At 43.7% G+C, this 18,116-nt stretch overlaps 1 protein-coding gene across 1 annotated transcript in view; it reads left to right on the plus strand.

The window, feature by feature from the left end:
* arhgap21a (Rho GTPase activating protein 21a) overlaps positions 1-18,116 on the plus strand; it is a 40,964-nt gene that overhangs the window by 13,481 nt on the left and 9,367 nt on the right. The window contains exons 4-13 of the mRNA XM_070852630.1: positions 3,548-3,640; positions 4,548-4,626; positions 4,976-5,030; positions 8,766-10,755; positions 14,969-15,118; positions 15,212-15,314; positions 15,578-15,614; positions 15,943-16,068; positions 16,421-16,720; positions 17,961-18,025. Coding sequence (XP_070708731.1) covers positions 3,548-3,640; positions 4,548-4,626; positions 4,976-5,030; positions 8,766-10,755; positions 14,969-15,118; positions 15,212-15,314; positions 15,578-15,614; positions 15,943-16,068; positions 16,421-16,720; positions 17,961-18,025 — 2,998 coding nt within the window. The remainder of the gene's footprint in view (positions 1-3,547; positions 3,641-4,547; positions 4,627-4,975; positions 5,031-8,765; positions 10,756-14,968; positions 15,119-15,211; positions 15,315-15,577; positions 15,615-15,942; positions 16,069-16,420; positions 16,721-17,960; positions 18,026-18,116) is intronic.

The following is an 18,116-nucleotide window of genomic DNA, read 5'->3' on the forward strand; positions in this document are numbered from 1 at the left end:
CATAGATTGCCATCTAAACACATACACAATCCTCCTTCTCCTCCTCTTCAGTGTTTGATATGCTGAGAAAGTTCCTCTGAGTATCAGAGCGAAGAAGAAGCAACACATCTGCATAGGTTTTTGTGCACTCGTACATTCGTATGTGGGCGTGGTGCTCATGTATGTGAGAGCAATGCAAATGGTAAAGAGCAGCGGGTTGGATGGGGAGGTATTACGCCGGGGGTTAATGCAGTGAGCGGGCAGCGGGCCCAGCCCTCTGAAGAATAACATTATCTAACCCAAAACAACGGGGAAGCGGGGAGCTGGCCAGCACAACCGGGCCCAGCTGTGCAGCCATGGACGACAGCCAAACCAGAGCTCGTTGAGGCCAGAGAGCAGCGCTTACACCCCGCCAGTGGACGGCCATTGACTGTGCACTGCCAGAGTGGACCAGATAAGGTTGCATGTAAAGAAAACAAATGCCTTTTGTTGCGTCACATATAATTGGAATGTGAGTTATGGTTCACAGTGAGACATTCTTCTGCTTTCCTGTGCTGCAAAACTCCAAAAATGTAGGAAAAGCCAACAAAGCAGGTCAATCTGTGGCTTTTAGACAGAAGGTTTTCCGCATATAAGCTTTCTTGTGTTCCCTTAAAGTAGACAAACTTGTGTTATCGCTGCATTTTGAAAATTGCTGATATTCCTGTTCATAAGATTTTTAGAAGACTCGAATATTTTTGATGCTTCGTCACCAAATATCTTTGGGATTTTGGACTTTTGGTTGGATAAATCACTTTGATCTTTGAGAAATTATGCATTTTCTGAAATTTCTTAGACAAAACAATTAGTAGATTGATCGATGAGATTAATCCTTAGCTGGAGGGCTACTTGTGACACAACATTTAAAAATAAGTACTAGATTAGGCTCAGAGAGTGTTTTAAAACTATTTTTGACTTGTTTTAGTCTTTTAGATGCCAACTGGGAAAGACTTTGTCACATAAAAAAGTGAAGCAGGCATAACATACATTAGGAAATTAGTTTATTTACACTTTACTACACTGGCAGCTTACATAATGCTGTACTGAGTGGTGTTGATGTGGTTAACGCCACCTATATGCCATCTACTGAAGTCTAAAATATACTAATTATACTTTAAGACCAAGTTCTGGTTCAAGCATGTGCCTGCTCACCACAGTGTAAAAGCATGCAGTCACATGTAAAATCTTGAACATTGAGTATTTAGTGCTTTGTTCACTTGTGAAACATTTGCCCCCAAGAGTGGCTGTTCCAAAACACAGAATGAGAGTTGAGTAACCTCAGCTAAAGTCATTTTGAGGCAGGCTGATGTATTTCATTAATCTACACAGTAGTTTATGCTTTGGTGAGACTGTTGGGAGCATTAAAAAAACCCAAAGCTTTAGATTTCCGCATTTAATCCTGTTCATCCAGCTGCAGGGCATGGAAACTTCCCGAATCCAATTTGTGCTGCAGAGTTAGAACGCGGTGAGATTGGCTGGGGACTGGGAGTTTGCCTTGTACACGGAATGGGAGTGGGGGCTGTTTGTTGACATCTACAGCTACAGCAGGGCTCAGTCATGTCCTACCTTGTGTCACTGATGTTACACAATAATGCATCAGTGCATTTTTTGTTGTTGCCTTTTTTCCAGATCAACATTTCTGCACTTCATTTTTTCATATTTGTTGTCATGTAAACATCCACTAGGTCAGCCAGTAACATCATAACCAGCAAGAGTGTGAATGGAGATACAGTGTTACCCAGAACATTTTGACACTGTTCCTCACTAACAAAGACGAGCCATTTTATGTGCTGCACTGCCTTCTACTGGATCAAAAACATGCCTGCAACTGTTGTCCACCTCCCAGTCAAACTCCACATGAACTACAGTGCGCTTCATAATGATTTAACAGTAAATTACCAGGTTAGGAGTACAGTTGCACTTCAAAAGGGCACATTGGCTTTAATGGGTATCAAACCTGTGGCCTTTTTGCTAGAATAATACTTGCAAAGCAAAGATTTAGATGAAAATTACATGTATTTGTGTCTGTCAATGTCACGTTGGTGATGCTGTTGCTCTTAGAGGTTATTGGACAGTTAATCTCTGAATCAGATCGTTGTATGCCGCAAATTTAAGTTGTTTGCAGTAACATTTTCAGCCACGGGGGGAGGCAGTAGAGTGCACTGGCAAATACATTCACCATACCGTCAAAAAGGAAAAAAGGACATCTAAGGTGACATGCTGACATGACAGCAGGTCATACTGGAAATGTGGGCATGTTTCCCTGCCACAAATATACATCTGCAACCTGGCAATACTCAGGATTTTAAGGAATGGGGCTTGAGCCTGTTTGGTTACAGGTTTGGATTCCTGAACCATTAAAAGAAAAACTCTTCCTCACCTTTGAAGTCGCTTCTCAGCAACACTTTGAACTGACATCTGCTCCAGTCCAGCTGTTCAGGGCTCGACAGAGCACTGGGTCATAAATGCATATATCTGCTGCTGTGTACATGTGAAGCAGGGCATTCATGAAAAGAACATGCATAGTTAGTCAGTGTTCCCCGAGGGAAAACAGCGCGATGCTCCGATGTTGGTCTCCCTCAAACCCTGAGGCCTTTAGCAGGCAGCTGAGGCTTGTGCTGTCACTCCCTTTTTATCGCATACACATGCACATAATTGCCTCTTTTCTTTTTTTTAGAACACATGCACTTTAAAAAAAGCTACTGGTGATTTAACTTTGTCTTAATTAGCTGGATTTCCTCCACCAGCCTTCCCCGTGCATATCACACGACCGTGCTGTCTCTCCCTCTGTCGTATGAAACCGAACTCCCTTGTGGCTTGTTCTCACGCAGCCCTGTCAGCACGCTCCGACCTCGCCTGTTCTGCCACTCAGGACACATCTGACAGTCAAGCAGAGTCAGTGCATCATGGGACAGCAGATGTGATAGCAAGAGCTAAAGTGTGCTCGGGATGTAAAGGAATATTTTGAGGACTGGAAGAATGAGTTTCCCTGTTTCTTGTTTCATTAAACCTCAGAGCTTGTTTGTTTTAAATTACCAAGGCCACTGAGGAGGAGTGTGAGTTGACTGATTTCATTTAGAAATCATGTCAATAATGTTGCTTAGAATTAAGATTAAGGCGTTTAGCAGAGCTGTTAAATGTATTTATAAATGTAGGTTATAGAAATCCCACACAGCAGTGTAGCTGAAACAATTAGTTGATCAACAAAAGGCAACTATTGTGATTATTGATTAATCATTCAAGAAAATTCCTGAGTTCCAGCGCCACATTTGTTAGGCTTTGTCTTATCTTATAATAAATTGCATTTCTTTGGATGTCAACATCGTTTGAGTGAGAAAAGTGGTGTCTTCAGACAGTAAATTGCAGTTCATAGCACAAGCAGGAAAAACTGCAGAAAATATGTGCCACAATGTGGCTGCAGTTAAATTCCCAGTTCCAGTGCGTTGTGGCCTAGTTCTGATTCTGCCGCTGCTCTTCCTCGCCATGTGACCAATCGCCTCGGTGCATGTGCTCCCTCTCTCGTTGCCAGGGAGACAGCGCAACCGTCTGGAGCCAATGGACACCATTTTCGTAAAGCAAGTGAAGGAGGGAGGCCCCGCCCATGGAGCTGGACTCTGTACAGGTACACACACACACACACTCACACACTCACACACTCACACACAGTCTCAGAGGAGATCATAGCACTCCTTCTGATAACCGGCAGATCTTATGGTTAACTCTGCCTGCCTCACATCTGACCTCAAAGCGCTGTTTGATGCCAAGATTTCTTCACGTCTTTACTGTAGGTAATTCCACTTCCTTGTAACCTGCCAGGCAAAACAGATACAAGTTACAAAATAACAGATGGCTCCTTTGTGGGAGGCTGAACAAAGAGTAATATGCACACTATTATTCCAACCTTTCCTTCATTCTTTTTTTTTTTTTTTTTAAAACCACTCACACTTCTCCTTGTAATATATGAAACATTTCTAATTTTAAGCAGCAAGGATAAAAATACTTGATCAAACTCCCTTCTGGTGAAAAAGTAAATCAGCTCCTTCAATATCCCTGAAGTGGAGGTGACAGCTGAAGCTCTGCGCTCTGTGCTGTCAGCATTATTGCCAGGTTAGCACTCCGTATTACAGGAAATGTTAAGCGGCCTGGACAAGCCCTCTAAACTGTCTGCTTTTATCTGTTCACTCTCCTCTCCTGGGACAGGGGAGTGCAGTGTTTTCCCACAATTATCTAGTTTCTCCCCTTAACTCAACTCGCCTCTCTTCCTGTAAGATGGCCATCGTCAGAAAACTTGAATGGAGATGGATCCTAACATGGGGTTCTTCAAATAAACAAGTATTGGTATTCTGCTTTTGATCTAAACACAGATATGTGTTTGTGCTGGAAGGAGCTACTCCAGAGTGGTTTCCTTGGCCAATAAACGTATTGACTGGATTCCAGATCATTTTTCTGAGCAGAGTGCAGAGCTTATTTGTCATGTTGCTGTGAGCAGTAAACAGCAGGCTTGTAATTTACTCTCTAATTCTATCCAGGGGACCGGATAGTGAAGGTAAATGGAGAGAGCATCATCGGGAAGACCTACTCGCAAGTCATAGCCTTGATCCAGAACAGGTAAGAACGCCATCATTTCACTTTTGATTTTATGGCTCAAGAGACTGACTGACTCAGACTGTGATGCCTGAGTTTCCGTCTAATCCCTTCACAGCAGAAACACAGACGGAGCCATTGTGAAATTTCTCAGAAAAAAAATATCTCCAGTTTTCCAAAGAAAATCATTTCTTTATCGCTGACAAGCACACGTGTAACATTTATTCACACTTCATTAAACCATCAAAGGTTATATTTTACAAGGAAAACTTGCTGTCTTGAGAAGGGCCATGGCTTTCCACAATTCAAGCCCTGTGTTGTAACAATCCCTCTCTTTCTCTCACTCTCTCTCGTCTCGTCTCGCCTCCCTCAGCGATGCCTCACTGGAACTCTGTGTGATGCCAAAGGATGAAGACATTTTGCAGCTGGTAAGCTTTCATTCATCAGTAAATATCACAAGTGTGCTTGAAAATACTAACTAATTCTTTGTGAAAATGAATCCGTCCATCCAGCTGGCACTTCTGTGCTGGCTGTCAGATTTAGTCAGTGAGCACTGGTGTTTGTCTCAACCTCACTGTGATGACCTGGAGACTATTTATTGTTTTTGGACAGATTAAACAAACAATAAACAGCATTTTAATTGGTCAGCTTTTATGTTGTTTGTGTTTTTTGACTTCGAGCAGAGCCAAGATAGCCCTTTCCCCGTGTTACTAGGCTTTCTGCTAAGCTAAGCTAAGCTAAGCTAAGCTAAGCTAAGCTAAGCTAAGCAGGTCGTGACTCCAGAATGATGTTAAACTTCTCATCTCACTCATAAAGCAAGTGAATTGGAACATCTACTAAAATGTGAAACTATTGTTTCATGAGTAGCCCATAGAACTTTCTGTGACTCTTCGAAGCACATGGTGAGAAGGCTTTGACAAGCTTACCGTACCTTAGCAGATAAGCTTCATAATGGATACAAGCTTGAGTGAAACATAAACACGTCATTGGACTCCATTGGCCATGGTCACAGTGCAGCCCGACATTTAAAGAGACTGAAAGTCACAGGGTTGATCTGTGCAGGAACCCGGATGATGTGAACTTGTACTTTCAGTGAGAAAAAGCTAAAAAGAGGAGCAGCAGAGCTAGACTTCATGCCACAGCTCTACATCCCCTGAATCCATCACGCTGATGGGCTCAGTGATGCAAACAGCCAGCCCACGCCATCAGTCAGGGTCCAGAGCCCCACAGACGATAAAACAGCGCCTGGCTACGTCAAACCAGTCGCCACACGTTATTCACCTCCGTTTGGGAAATTCTCTCTTGGAGCAGAGAACTGAGTCAGATCCCACTGTGCTGCTAAATTCCACACATAGCTTGTTAGCTCGGCCGCAGCTCACCAAAAGCCACAGAAAGTTGCTTTTGGCGTTTTGGAATGAGTCTGAGCACTCACAAGGCTGAGGGATTGAAATGAAGCAATTAGCTGTTTCTCCCCATTGAGGAAAACAAGAGTGAAAATTAAATTCACTGCTTGATGTGTCAACCAGAGAGTTTTTTTTGTAACATTACAGTCCTTTAGAATCTGGCTTCCATTAGACAGATTTATGGGTTTAAACTGTTGCATTATGTGCTATGAACTTATGTATGAAAGAAAAATTAAGGATGGTAGAAAACAAGATGTGATTTAACTATAATTTAACAGTTTGAATACAGACGTTGTCCTCATATTTATGCAAGGAGAAATCAAATTTGGACATGTTCAGTGCCCCTGAGAATACATTAGGTGTCTACAGTATTACATTATTGCTGCAGAGTTCAAAATGAGATAATTCCATCAGTATTGTTTTAATAACAAGATGAATGGACGAGGCACCCCGTGGGGTTAGTAGATGTATCTATGTCTGTTTTTAAATGTGTTCATGTTTGTGTGTTTTGTGTTTTGGGTGATATCGAGCCCACTCTCTACCAGAGGGAGTGTAGCTGCAGTCAGCTGACTCCTCTCAGCTCACTGTTTACAGGAGTGAGTGAGGGAGGAAGGCAGTGCAGATCAGGCAAGCGTGCTGTTATGCTCACCCAAAAGTGAACATATGATAGAGCAGCCTCCTAACAGATGAGCGACAGGCTGACAGAGAAGAGGAAAAGAGGCTAGTTGGAGAGAGTGCCACTGAAATGCTTGAGAAACCAGAGAGGGGGAGGGGAGGTATCACAGTGAGCAGGTGAGAGTGACAGAGCAAAGGGGAGAAATGCTGAGTATGTTGAGGGAGAAGGAGGAAGCCAGGCGAATGTGTTTGCCAATGTGTTTTGACAGCAGCTGTGTTGTAGGTAGAGCAGGAAGTGGGGTACGAGGTGGAAATAATGGGGATGAGCACTAACGCAGAAGATGTTCAGGTCTGAGAGGGACACCAACACTGCTGAAGTCCACCTCTATTCTTCTTTCTTATTCTTCCACTCCGACTTTGAAGCCTCTGCTCAGCGTTCCCATTTCCCATAGCGGAATGTATTTTTAGCCTCTGCAGAAGGCAGAGAAGTTGCCTGTCTCACTTCCATCGGTGGCGTTATATCTCTCATGTCTTTATGCTCACCTGTTTACTTCTCTTTATTCACTTATTGCCTTTTTCCTCTCTGCTTGCCCCTCTCTAACCTGTGGACTGCAGTTTTCCAGGGATATCACTGCTCTGGTAAGAAGGGAAACCATACTAACTAATCACTTTCCTGTTAGTTCTCTTTCCAGATGATTCACAGCTCTCATGACATGTGTCACCGCCTTTAGAACCTGTATTTGCACACAAAGAAGCTGTCAAACCCCTAAAACCCCAAATATACTTCCCCTTGCTTGATGTTTACTGTGGTTTGGTATATTTAATTAGATTGTTTTTCCACACACATCTCTCTGAACCTGCTATTCAGGGATGTACAAACGCTATGACTTCATATGTTGGCAGCCTTGAAACATTTTGCTCTGTACTTTCCAAATTCAGGAAGTTGGTTTTTATTTGACTTATGTAACTTATGCAAATCCAGAGGGAGGCACCAAGCAGCAGAGCCACTGCGGCTGTTGCTGTCAGTGCAATCGTAACCTGACACCTCAGGTAGAGTGCTATTGATTAAAGTCCAACACCGCAACTCTCTCCCTTTCATTTTCTCAAGAGCTTCTACTCTGAAGGGATGAGGAAATATTGCGCGTTCGACATGCAACCATGAATTTTGTCTGAAGCCATCCATGGCGATCATTCACTGGATAGTGTGCAGGCTCATAACAAGCTAAACCTAAGGGTTTTTCTTCAAGTTTTAATCAAGGAAACTGCGTTAGTTGCTACAGTTACTGTACATTTCTGGAGCCATGCTGACAGAAGTAGCGTTAGCTGCCAACGGGAGACAGAGGCGTCCCCCGTTCACTCTCTCTTCATGCCTCAGGGCACACTCTCCAGTACCAAAGGTGGGTAAGCCACTGCCAGCTTATTGCTCACTCCTGGCTCCACTGGTTTATTCTGGACTTTCCAACCTCTCTGTCTACTTATTTGCCTTTCTGGCTCTCCCCCTTTGCCCCATTCTTCTTCACATGTATTGCTTCTCAGGGCAGTTCATTAGTTTCATGGCATACTGTAACATTTGTCTGCAGTCACCAAGGCAAAGACGGAGAACCTATTCACTGATAATTGTGTTTGATGTGGAGAAATAGTACAGCAGTTCATGCTGTTGTTTTATTGTTATAGACAGGCTGAATCCAGTTGTCTGTCACTTACAGTTCTCCAGGGGAATGCAGTAACTGTTTGTCTTGCTGATAATCTCATCAGCTCACACAAAGACTCGTGTCAATAAATGACACTATTGGATTACCAATCTTTCTGCTTTCAAAATGTGAGCGACCACATTGCCATGGTACAGTTTGTGGTATTTTAGAAACAAAAGACTGATACTGTAGTTGTCATGGAAGAGGGAGATGAAGTCATGTGCGAGATGTGGCTGTAAATTTGTCACTTGATAGAAGAGGTTGCCTCAGCAAATTCAGCTTCAAAGAAGTCTAGAGCACTCCCTGTCCCGTACATGTCTTTTAGGAAAGCCTAATGTGTCCTTTGACTGTCCATGGTTGGGTGTGATGTTCCCCCAGGGTTTAATGTGATCTATTTTAGCTCTCCAACCTCTCCCCAACCATAAGTGACATTACATTCTATAATCTCTTGCAGGCGTATTCCCAGGATGCATACCTCAAAGGAAACGAGGCGTACAGCGGAAATGCCCAAAACATCCCCGAGCCCCCTCCCATCTGCTACCCTCGGATAGAAGTTAAGGCTGCTGGCATGGCTCAGACTTCAGAGCCCGCCACAGTCAGTGAGACACCCCGAGGGCTGGCTCAGGGACCAGGAAGACGAGGGGGGGCAACAGAAAAGAGCTACAGGGTGGAAATCCCTGTCCCGCCATCTCCTCCACCCCAACAGGCGTTAAAGTCTCAGACAGTGGTGTGTGTGTGTAACGAGAATGTGAGGACAGTGGCCATGCCTCTTGACCCAGTTGACAGGGGGTCCCGGGTGGCTCGGGCTGGACCCAGCCACAGGACAGAGGAAAACCGGTACGGTACATCAGCAGATTCTGGCTCAGCTAGACCCAGACCCCTTATTCCCTCGGTACCTGGGGGTGCACAGTTGCAGTACCCCTCATCTCGTCCCACAGAAACCCAAGTCTACTCCCCTTCAAGTTCTAGACCCGGCCCCATCTATCCTGACACATTATCTCCGGCTGTACGGGCCCCTCTCACCCCTGCCTCACCAGACACGTTGTCCACTGCCATCTCACCCAACACCAACCACTACTCACCCTCTCCCACAGCATCCACCACCTCTCCACACCAGAACATTGACTGGAAAAACTACACCACCTATAAGGACTATATTGATGCCAAGAGGCTGCACACGTATGGCTGCCGCACCATCCAGGAGCGCTTGGACAGTTTGCGAGCGGCTGCTAATTCCACCTCCGCCTATGCCCAGCAACGTACACCACCTCCTCCTAGCAGCAGTCAAAGAGGGGCGCTGGGCTCCCAGGTGAGGCGGAGAAGCGCCTCCAATGACCGCGGAGTGGATGCAAAAAGCCAAGTTACTGCAGTGGCTCCGTTACGCAGCGCCTCCCAAGAGAGGCTTGGAGGTGGAACAGAGAGGACATTACCAGTCAGGAATTGGCCTCGGAGCGCTTCAGAGGATGCTCTACCTTTCTCCACCCCCACAGGAGTCACCAAACCTAGAGCACGCTCTTGTGACTACCTGGGGCAGCAGCCTGGAGAGCCGGGTGGGACTGTCTTGGGAGATAGGACAGGGGTGGAGGATAGGCTGCTGCTGTGCCGGGGAGAGGAAGCCAGAGCAAGCAGGCAGGGACTGAGCCTGAGAGCTTTACCTCATCTGAACAGGAGTCTCACTGGACAGGAGGAAGAAGGGCGAGGAAGTGGATTATCTAACTCGCCATTACCTGCTCCTGTGTTTACTAAAGGTACGACAGATTCTGCACTAACATCAAGGACAGCCAGTCTCATTATGAGGCCCTCACGTCTGCCTGTCAAAAACTCCATCTCAGACTCTCCACCTGCCTTATCGCCCATTAAAACCACAGACCCTCTTAAAGACCAAAGAGCTAACATCATGGGCAACCATCTGGGCTACTCTTCCCCTCTGCACCTGCAGCTCAGAAGCAGAGCTGACAGCCTGAAAATAGAGAGCAGGTCCGACGCTGGGTTAGCAGCCAGGTCCTCCTCTTGCTCTGGCCCCTCCTCTAAACTGCCCATGCAGAGGCAACTACAGAGTGTAGCCGTTGCCTCCTCTTCAGGTTCCTCCACCACTAATGGAGCTGTGACCCAAAAGCCAAAAGCCAACACCCCCGAAAGGACTAATGGCGGTCTTGCAGAGGGCGTAGAAGGACCGGATGCTACAGTCGTTGTCCTAAGAAGGGACAAACCCTCTGGCCCTCCCCACATTCGCCCTCCTTCCTATGCACTTGCTGTTAATGACAACCAGAGAGGAGTGACTCACAAGTCACCGCCACTGGTGAAGGCAGGCTCTGCGGATGCAGCTATGTGCTGGATGTCTAATGACAGCTGTAGGGAGATGCATCTAAGAAGGCATGGAGACACACGACAGAAGTCTGGTTCCAACAACTTGGATGACTCCCTGGATTCAATCCCCTTCATAGGTAAGACTGCACTCATCTCTTAATACCACCTTCCTGTTTCTATAGCAACAGCAGTGACAGGATAGTCCTGTGAAAAAATGGCAGCATGTGTTTGTGAGTCAATAAGTATGTTTATGCATGAAAGTATGGCCACCTCATGAGCTCAGATGAATTTGTACTAAATGAACACCAAGCTTTTAAATGGAAATTATGAATATTCAAGGAAAAAAAAATCAAGTACCAAATGTTGGCAGTAAAGGCTTGGCCACATCTTAACCTTGCATATACTGATCATCTTCTTTGTTAAAATCAGGAAATGAGCTGCAACAATCAATGGATTCATTTTACTATGACAGTATTTAGTAAACTGAATGTCTTTGGGTTGTGGACAAAACAAGACGTTTGAGACATCATCTTGGGCTTTGTGAAACATTGATCGACATTTTTCCTTTCATTTTATAGCCCAAACAACTTTATCGATTAATCAAGAAAATAATTGACAATGAAAATAATCGTTAGATGCAGCTCAAGCACCAAAACGTGGGTATTGTATTGGCACCAATATGGGAAAACTATTCAGCCCCATATACAATAGATGTACATATTAGGAATTATTTTCATAAGCTAGATAGTATTTCTATTATGAAATTCTGTGTGTGGTCTTCTATCATCATCTACATCTTCTAATATCTGCAGCTTTCACAGGAGACAATCAGCTGCAGTAGCAAAGGAGAGGGTGTGTGTATGTGTATACTGTGTGTGTGTGTGTGTGTATATATAGCATGTCGGAGGCAGTTAGGGCAGCTATGCAGTGTGCTATTTTCTGCAAACAAGGTGGAACTGGTGGGATTTTCTGAAGGAACTGGGCTGTTATGTTGACATTGTTGCGTTGCATTAATGTCCTATCGCAAAATCCTCTGTCTAAAGCGGCCTATCTGGTAATTCTGTCCAATATTGGCTATGTGAGGATTTGCACTTTCAATACCTCCCTGTTTTGTGGATACTTAACAAAAGATCTACAGTAATTGCTCCTCTCTCCATGGGAACCAAATTACAAAAAAACAACCCGAAGCTCCCATCCGCTTCAGGAGTTGGTGCATTCAATCACAAAAAATGCATTGAAAATCAAGTGTAAGCCTGTCCATTGTAGCCCTACTTATCATACTACAAGGAAATCTATTGTGTCCAAATGTCATCATGAATATGCTGCGGATCATCAGAAGGAATGGTTGGGTTATCTCTAACAGGAAATACCCCGGGAATTTTATTGCTTGTTGGAATTGTATTGGGTTAAATAAAAAAACAACAAGCCTATGTAATTTAATGTGTTGCCAGTGACACCGTGTGTCCCAGGTCACAGAGACTGTGTCATTTGAGGCACAGCAGGACCTGTTATATAGGTATTTGAATGCTAAAAGAAATTGGGTCCTCGTGGCATTTTGAACTCAGGATGACATCAAGTCAGGTGTGTGATTATGTGACACTGTACTGCAGGCAAGCATGACGTATTCAAACCACCCTTAGGCATCTGAGTAGGCTAGCACAGAAATATACAGTCACACTAGGTACACACTGACACACAGAGCTGCTCTTCAACTCTATACACCCCCCCACCCACTCCAAGAAATGTCTCATATTCCCCCCAGTGTTGTACAGCAATAGAAACCTAAGAACATTGTCCTAATGGACTGTGACATAACGGAGAAATAAGAGCATTCCTGCAGCCACCCACTTCCAATTAGATTTCATATCACCGTTCCAAACAATAAGTGGAACAACTGTTGTACATTAGGTGTCTGCCAAACATTTTGAAGTGGGAATAGAGCACAATTGGGGCTGTTAAAGTACATGCAAAATGTCATGTTCCCTTATGTGGTTATCCTCAGAAACTAAAAGTAACGTCAAAGTGAAATTGAGCTCTGTATGTACTTGTTGTGGGGTTTGCCGAAGTAGTTAAGGATAATTTTGTCTGTGTTGTCGCATCTCTGCCAGTTCATCAGCTGACATAATGTAGCAAGCTCAAACTCGACCTTGTGTCCTCATTTGTGTTGTCATTGGTGGATTGGTTGCCAACCAATGAGAGCAGCTCCTGTGTCTCCTCGTGCCTCAGAAGCTGCAGGGGTTAATCGTATCCTCTTCCAGCACCATTTCTCTCTTTATGCACAAACACACCTCAGCTCTCGTTTTTCAGTCCTTTACATCTAGATATAGATAAGAATGAGATTTTAACACTTCTCGCTCTGTGTTTAACACTCTTTCCTCAGAGGAATAGTTCGATATCAATCTTAACTTCCAGTAAGAAACACATTTGCCAAAATGTCAGTCTCATGTCAGTACACGAAATATGAAGCCACAGCCAGTTAGTTTAGCCAACTGGCTGCTAGTTGATTAAAAAAAATCCAACCACCAGTTAATGTTCTCTCTTTTTTTGTTTACTTTGTACAAAAGCCAAAGTGTAAAAATGTCAAGTTGTGCCTTTACGGAGGGATTATATGTTTTTATATATATATATATATATATACACACACACACACACACACACATTATATATCATATTATTATTATGCTGCACTGGCTGTTGGCACAGTAACTTCTTTGAGTTGTTACAGGTTGCCTGTCAACCTTGCGGCAATGGCAAAATGCCAGAAAGTCAAAGCTCTCATCTCAGAAACAGTCACTTATTTAGCACTTTATTCAGATTTTGTTACCTTTGGACTAAACCAGGCTGCTTCAGTGCACTTCAGGTCTTTATGCTAAGCTAAGCTAAGATAAGCTAACCATCTCCTGACTGTATCTTCACATTTAACAGAAAAAAGATATGAGGGTGGTATTAATCTTTTTATCTACCTCGCAGCAAAAAAAAGTGAATAAGACTAACTATCTGTTTGTCAGGACTGACAACCAGAAGCTGCAGATCCATAAATCCTCAGACGTCCTCTGAAAATGAATTGTTAATTGTTCGTTTCAGACATCACTGAGTGCCGCCGTTTTCCCAGAAACCGGTTTGGACATATACAAACAAGTGATTAAACGAAATGGGCATCTGCCTGTCTTGGCAGAAATGAGGTTTGCAGTGTCATGGGAGATGTGTTTGAGGTTTGATGGGAGAGAGATTTCACAGCAGTGATCTGTACACAAACAAGCAGATCAGATGTTTCATATTAAGTTGTGCTGTTGAAAGCTAAAGATTTGCATCAGTGCTCTGGCACTTAGATCTAAGTGATTTCATTCCTCCGTTTGCTGTAGATCTGTTTGACGGCAGTGTGAAGGCACTGTGGGGTGCTCACAAAGTTACATAACAGTGACTTTTCACAAGATGAATTTATAACTATAAGAATTTGAAACTATGTACATCACACAACAACAAGTATGAAGTGTTACATTTTGCTTTTGCTCTATTATATTCTAAAGACAGTATTAAAATGCTTGTTAAGAATAATAATAAATATATATTAAGAGTGCCAACGAATGTGTTATACTTTGGAAAGTTAGGCTTCTCTACCAAGAAGAAAACTGGAGTATTTGTGTGTATGTGTTTTATTTTACTAAAACTCCTGTGATTTGTTTCTTTTTGTGTGTGTGCTTGTGGAGGTAATTGTGACTGACTGTTTGTCTTTTTGAAAATCCTGAAATTAAAAAAACAAGGTTTGGTTTGGCCTGCATCACCACAGCCATAGATATGATTCATTCCCAGAGGTGTTTGTTCGTCTCTTAATTTGTTTTTAGGGCGTACCATCTTGCTGATATTGCATATCAGACTTTATGAGACGGCCCTATGTGTGCTGATGTAATGTGAGCTACCTACCCTGAATGTGTGTGTTTAAAAGGGAAGGTGTGTACCAGCTTATCGGAACACAAACGTGTATCTACCGGCTGAATGAGCCTCTGTCTGCATCACTTACTTTAACCCTTATCACATTTTATTGCTGTCTGCTGAAATGTTTATTCAAGCTGAGATAGCAGAGATGGACTAGACGCGGTTTTTGGACGATTTAATTCATAAAACGACTTTCTGTAGCAGACTACAGCTGAATGTATGCTGGAGTCTTGTAGGAGTTTAGTGCTGTTCACCCTCTTTGTCCCTGCATCCCTTAGTTAGTAGTTAGTTAGTTGTTGCTACGCCTGCCAGGCTAAACTGTCACTCAGACAGTCAGACAGTTAGCTTGCAAGCTAATTTATGTAGTTCAATGCATATGCAGTTGATGTAACTACGTTCCTCTGTTTCTGTCCTCAGATGAACCATCCAGTCCCAGTATTGAACAGGACAGCAGCGCACACATCCCCGCCTGTGCTGTGATATCTGGAACACCCATCATCACCACCATCCCGCCCAGCCCCACTTCTCCATGCCCTCTCATTCGCCGCCAGCTGTCTCATGACCAAGGTGCGTTCATGTCAAAGCAGCAGTTTAGGCCTGCGCTGATTACTGAGCAGGTCATGAACAGTTACAAATAATTGTTTAACCCTCTCTTAATAGATTCTCTCCGTCTCACAATTATTGAGTCAGATTCGGGTACTAAAACAGAGCGGTCCAAGTCGTACGATGAAGGCCTGGATAACTACCGGGAAGAAAGCAGAGGGTAAGATATCCCCACAACTGTGTCATTACAAATAGGACAAGGAAACAATAGCACTTATATACATTTTGATGTTCAAACTACTTTAAAAATAATGAAAGCTGTTGTTTTGAACATGTTCTACTCATTAAAGAACAAAACTTCAATTGTATTTCAACCATTTTTGTGATCCTCAAGCGTCTCTTGCCATCACTCATCTCTGAACACTTTCAGCTCTTTCAGTATGTTACAGTAGTAAGTATCATGTTTTTTTCTCTTCCATGTAGGAGGTCCTTAATACCGGGCCTGAAAAGTCTTAGAAAGGTGAGTTTGTTCACTGCCAGCTGTTCACCGCTCACCTGCCGCATGACAGGTTTATCAGCTAATTAGTTCACACCCAGAAGATAATGTGTCTCCTACTGAAATGTGAATATACTATGGAAATAGGGGCGGCTGTAAAAAGCAACATCTGGTAAATAATTAATTCAAATAATGTAGGAGTATATTTCTATGTTTTCACTGTTTCTTTGTATTTACATCAACCTGTATATATTCTTGAAATTTGACTGACCAGTACAACCCTCATCTTACACTGTTGAACCTTATACCATCCTAGATTTTCACTCTGGGCTTTATGTTATTTTCTTGTCAGTCACAGGCTGTGGACAGGTCGTCCGAAGACTCAGAGTCCAGGAGGGATTCTTCATCGGATGTCTTCTGCGATGCCAGCAAGGAGGGTCTGCTGCATTTCAAGCAGCTTAACACAGACAAGGGCAAGGTGTGGACTGCCTCTACATACGTAGCCTTGTATAACTCACACACTGACACAGAAAGCTGAGTGCACAAGCGTTACATGACCTACTGTGTAACTCGGTTTATAAACAGAAGCAGGGCTGCCCTTGTTTCCAGAGTATATCTTTGTCTGTGTTACTGTACGTTTCACCAGTTTGACCAGTTTGAACTCATCGCTAACTTTGACCTCCTTGTATACGCTCTCAAATTGTCTTCCATGTTGTCCTCAAGGCAGTGATTATTATGTGTTATAATGCCAACAATAGGAGAGATTACTGTTTAATTCCTTCCATTTTTCTTTTTAAAACTCGTCTCTTTCTCATGACCTATTTCTGCAGCGTGTCGGTGGGGGTATGCGCCCGTGGAAACAGATGTACGCCGTGCTGAGAGGCCACTACCTCTGCCTATACAAAGACAAAAAGGAGGGGCATGCCCACGCCAACTGCCAAGCAGTAGACGAGCCGCTGCCAATCAGCATCAAGGCCTGTCTGATTGACATCTCATACAGCGACACAAAGCGCAAGAACGTGCTGCGGCTGACCACGTCAGACTGCGAGTACCTGTTCCAGGCTGAGGACCGAGAGGACATGCTGGCCTGGATCAGAGTCATACAGGAGAACAGCAACCTGAACGAGGAGGTGAGGATCGTGCATTCAACATGCTGTTTCAGTGATTCTCACCGGGACAGCTGCTTCAGGGTCTGTAGGCAGATTGCTGTCCACACGAACGTCCTCTGTTATAACACCTGACAGGTAACATCACCTGCTGTGTGACTGTACTGTTGTCCTGCAGTGAATATCACAGCCTCTTCCTCACCTTTTCCCATCCGAGCATGGCCCACTTTGCTTTAGTAAGACACACTTTTTTAGTGCCTAACTTTATGTCCAACAGTTCCCTCTCCATGTGACAGTCACAGTACAGTGCTGCTCTGATTACACTGTTGGCAGCTGTACTATTAATATTTAATAATTGTTTTGAGCCCTCTAATACTGCTGACACTGCTAAATGTGTTTTGTTAGCATCTGCATTTCTTGACCTGAAGCTCTTCGGTGTGAAATTCTTCTACTCGTCCATCCATCCTTCCCATTCTTGTGAACACGATATCTCAGGAAGGATGAACTGATTTTAGATTTCGGTGGTCGATGGCTCAAATTCATTCACTAATAATGAGAGAATCTAAACAAATGTCTAATGGGATAAAGTGAAGTGACATAAAATGACATTTTATATCCCAAAGGTCAAAGGTTAACTTTACTGTGACATTATAATGTTCTGCAAAAACACTTTTCTGGCTGTTGTTCAATGACATTACTCAGGAACAGAAGGGGTAACTGTGATCAGCGTTTTCTGGTATTTTCGGACATTTAATAGACCCAACAATAAATCAAGAAAGTAACAGGCGATAATGAACTCATACAATCAAACCTAATGGAAAAAGTCAGAGAGATTTAGCATAAGAATACAATAAAAAAAACTGATATCAGGTGTTCATTGTTCATTCCTTACACTGCTGTTGCTTAGCCTTCTTCCACTGACATTCATAATAAGACCTAACATAACGAGCATATATATCAGCTCATTTGTGCTGTGTGCTCACTCCACTTTGTCCAGAAATAGGCAGCCCCCCCCCCTCCATTAGAAATTTGAGCCAGTCTTTCCTGTCTTTTTAGCACCTAACCACACTGTCCATACTATGCCATTCCAATGGTCTTACCTGTGTCACCTGATAGCAGCAGGTTACATAAAGATCCGTTATGTCCTGTGAAGGGGGGTGAAGGGAACTGCTGCACCCGACGCCTCAACCAACACCTATTATGTCCTCTGTCCATTCTGCTCCGCTCCCCCTTTCCCTGCTTCCTTTTCTCTTTCTTTTTTTAGAACGCGGCCTTCACCAGCCATGACCTCATCAGCAGGAAGATCAAGGAGTATAACACCTTGATGAGGTAAGGGAGGAAAAGTGGGTGGAGGTCCTCACACTTTGGAAAAACTTTACACGCTTCTGTGCTGGATAACGTAGCTCTGATTGGATGCTCA

This window comes from Pempheris klunzingeri, chromosome 21 (genome assembly GCF_042242105.1).
Source record: "Pempheris klunzingeri isolate RE-2024b chromosome 21, fPemKlu1.hap1, whole genome shotgun sequence".
Taxonomy (NCBI): domain Eukaryota; kingdom Metazoa; phylum Chordata; class Actinopteri; order Acropomatiformes; family Pempheridae; genus Pempheris; species Pempheris klunzingeri.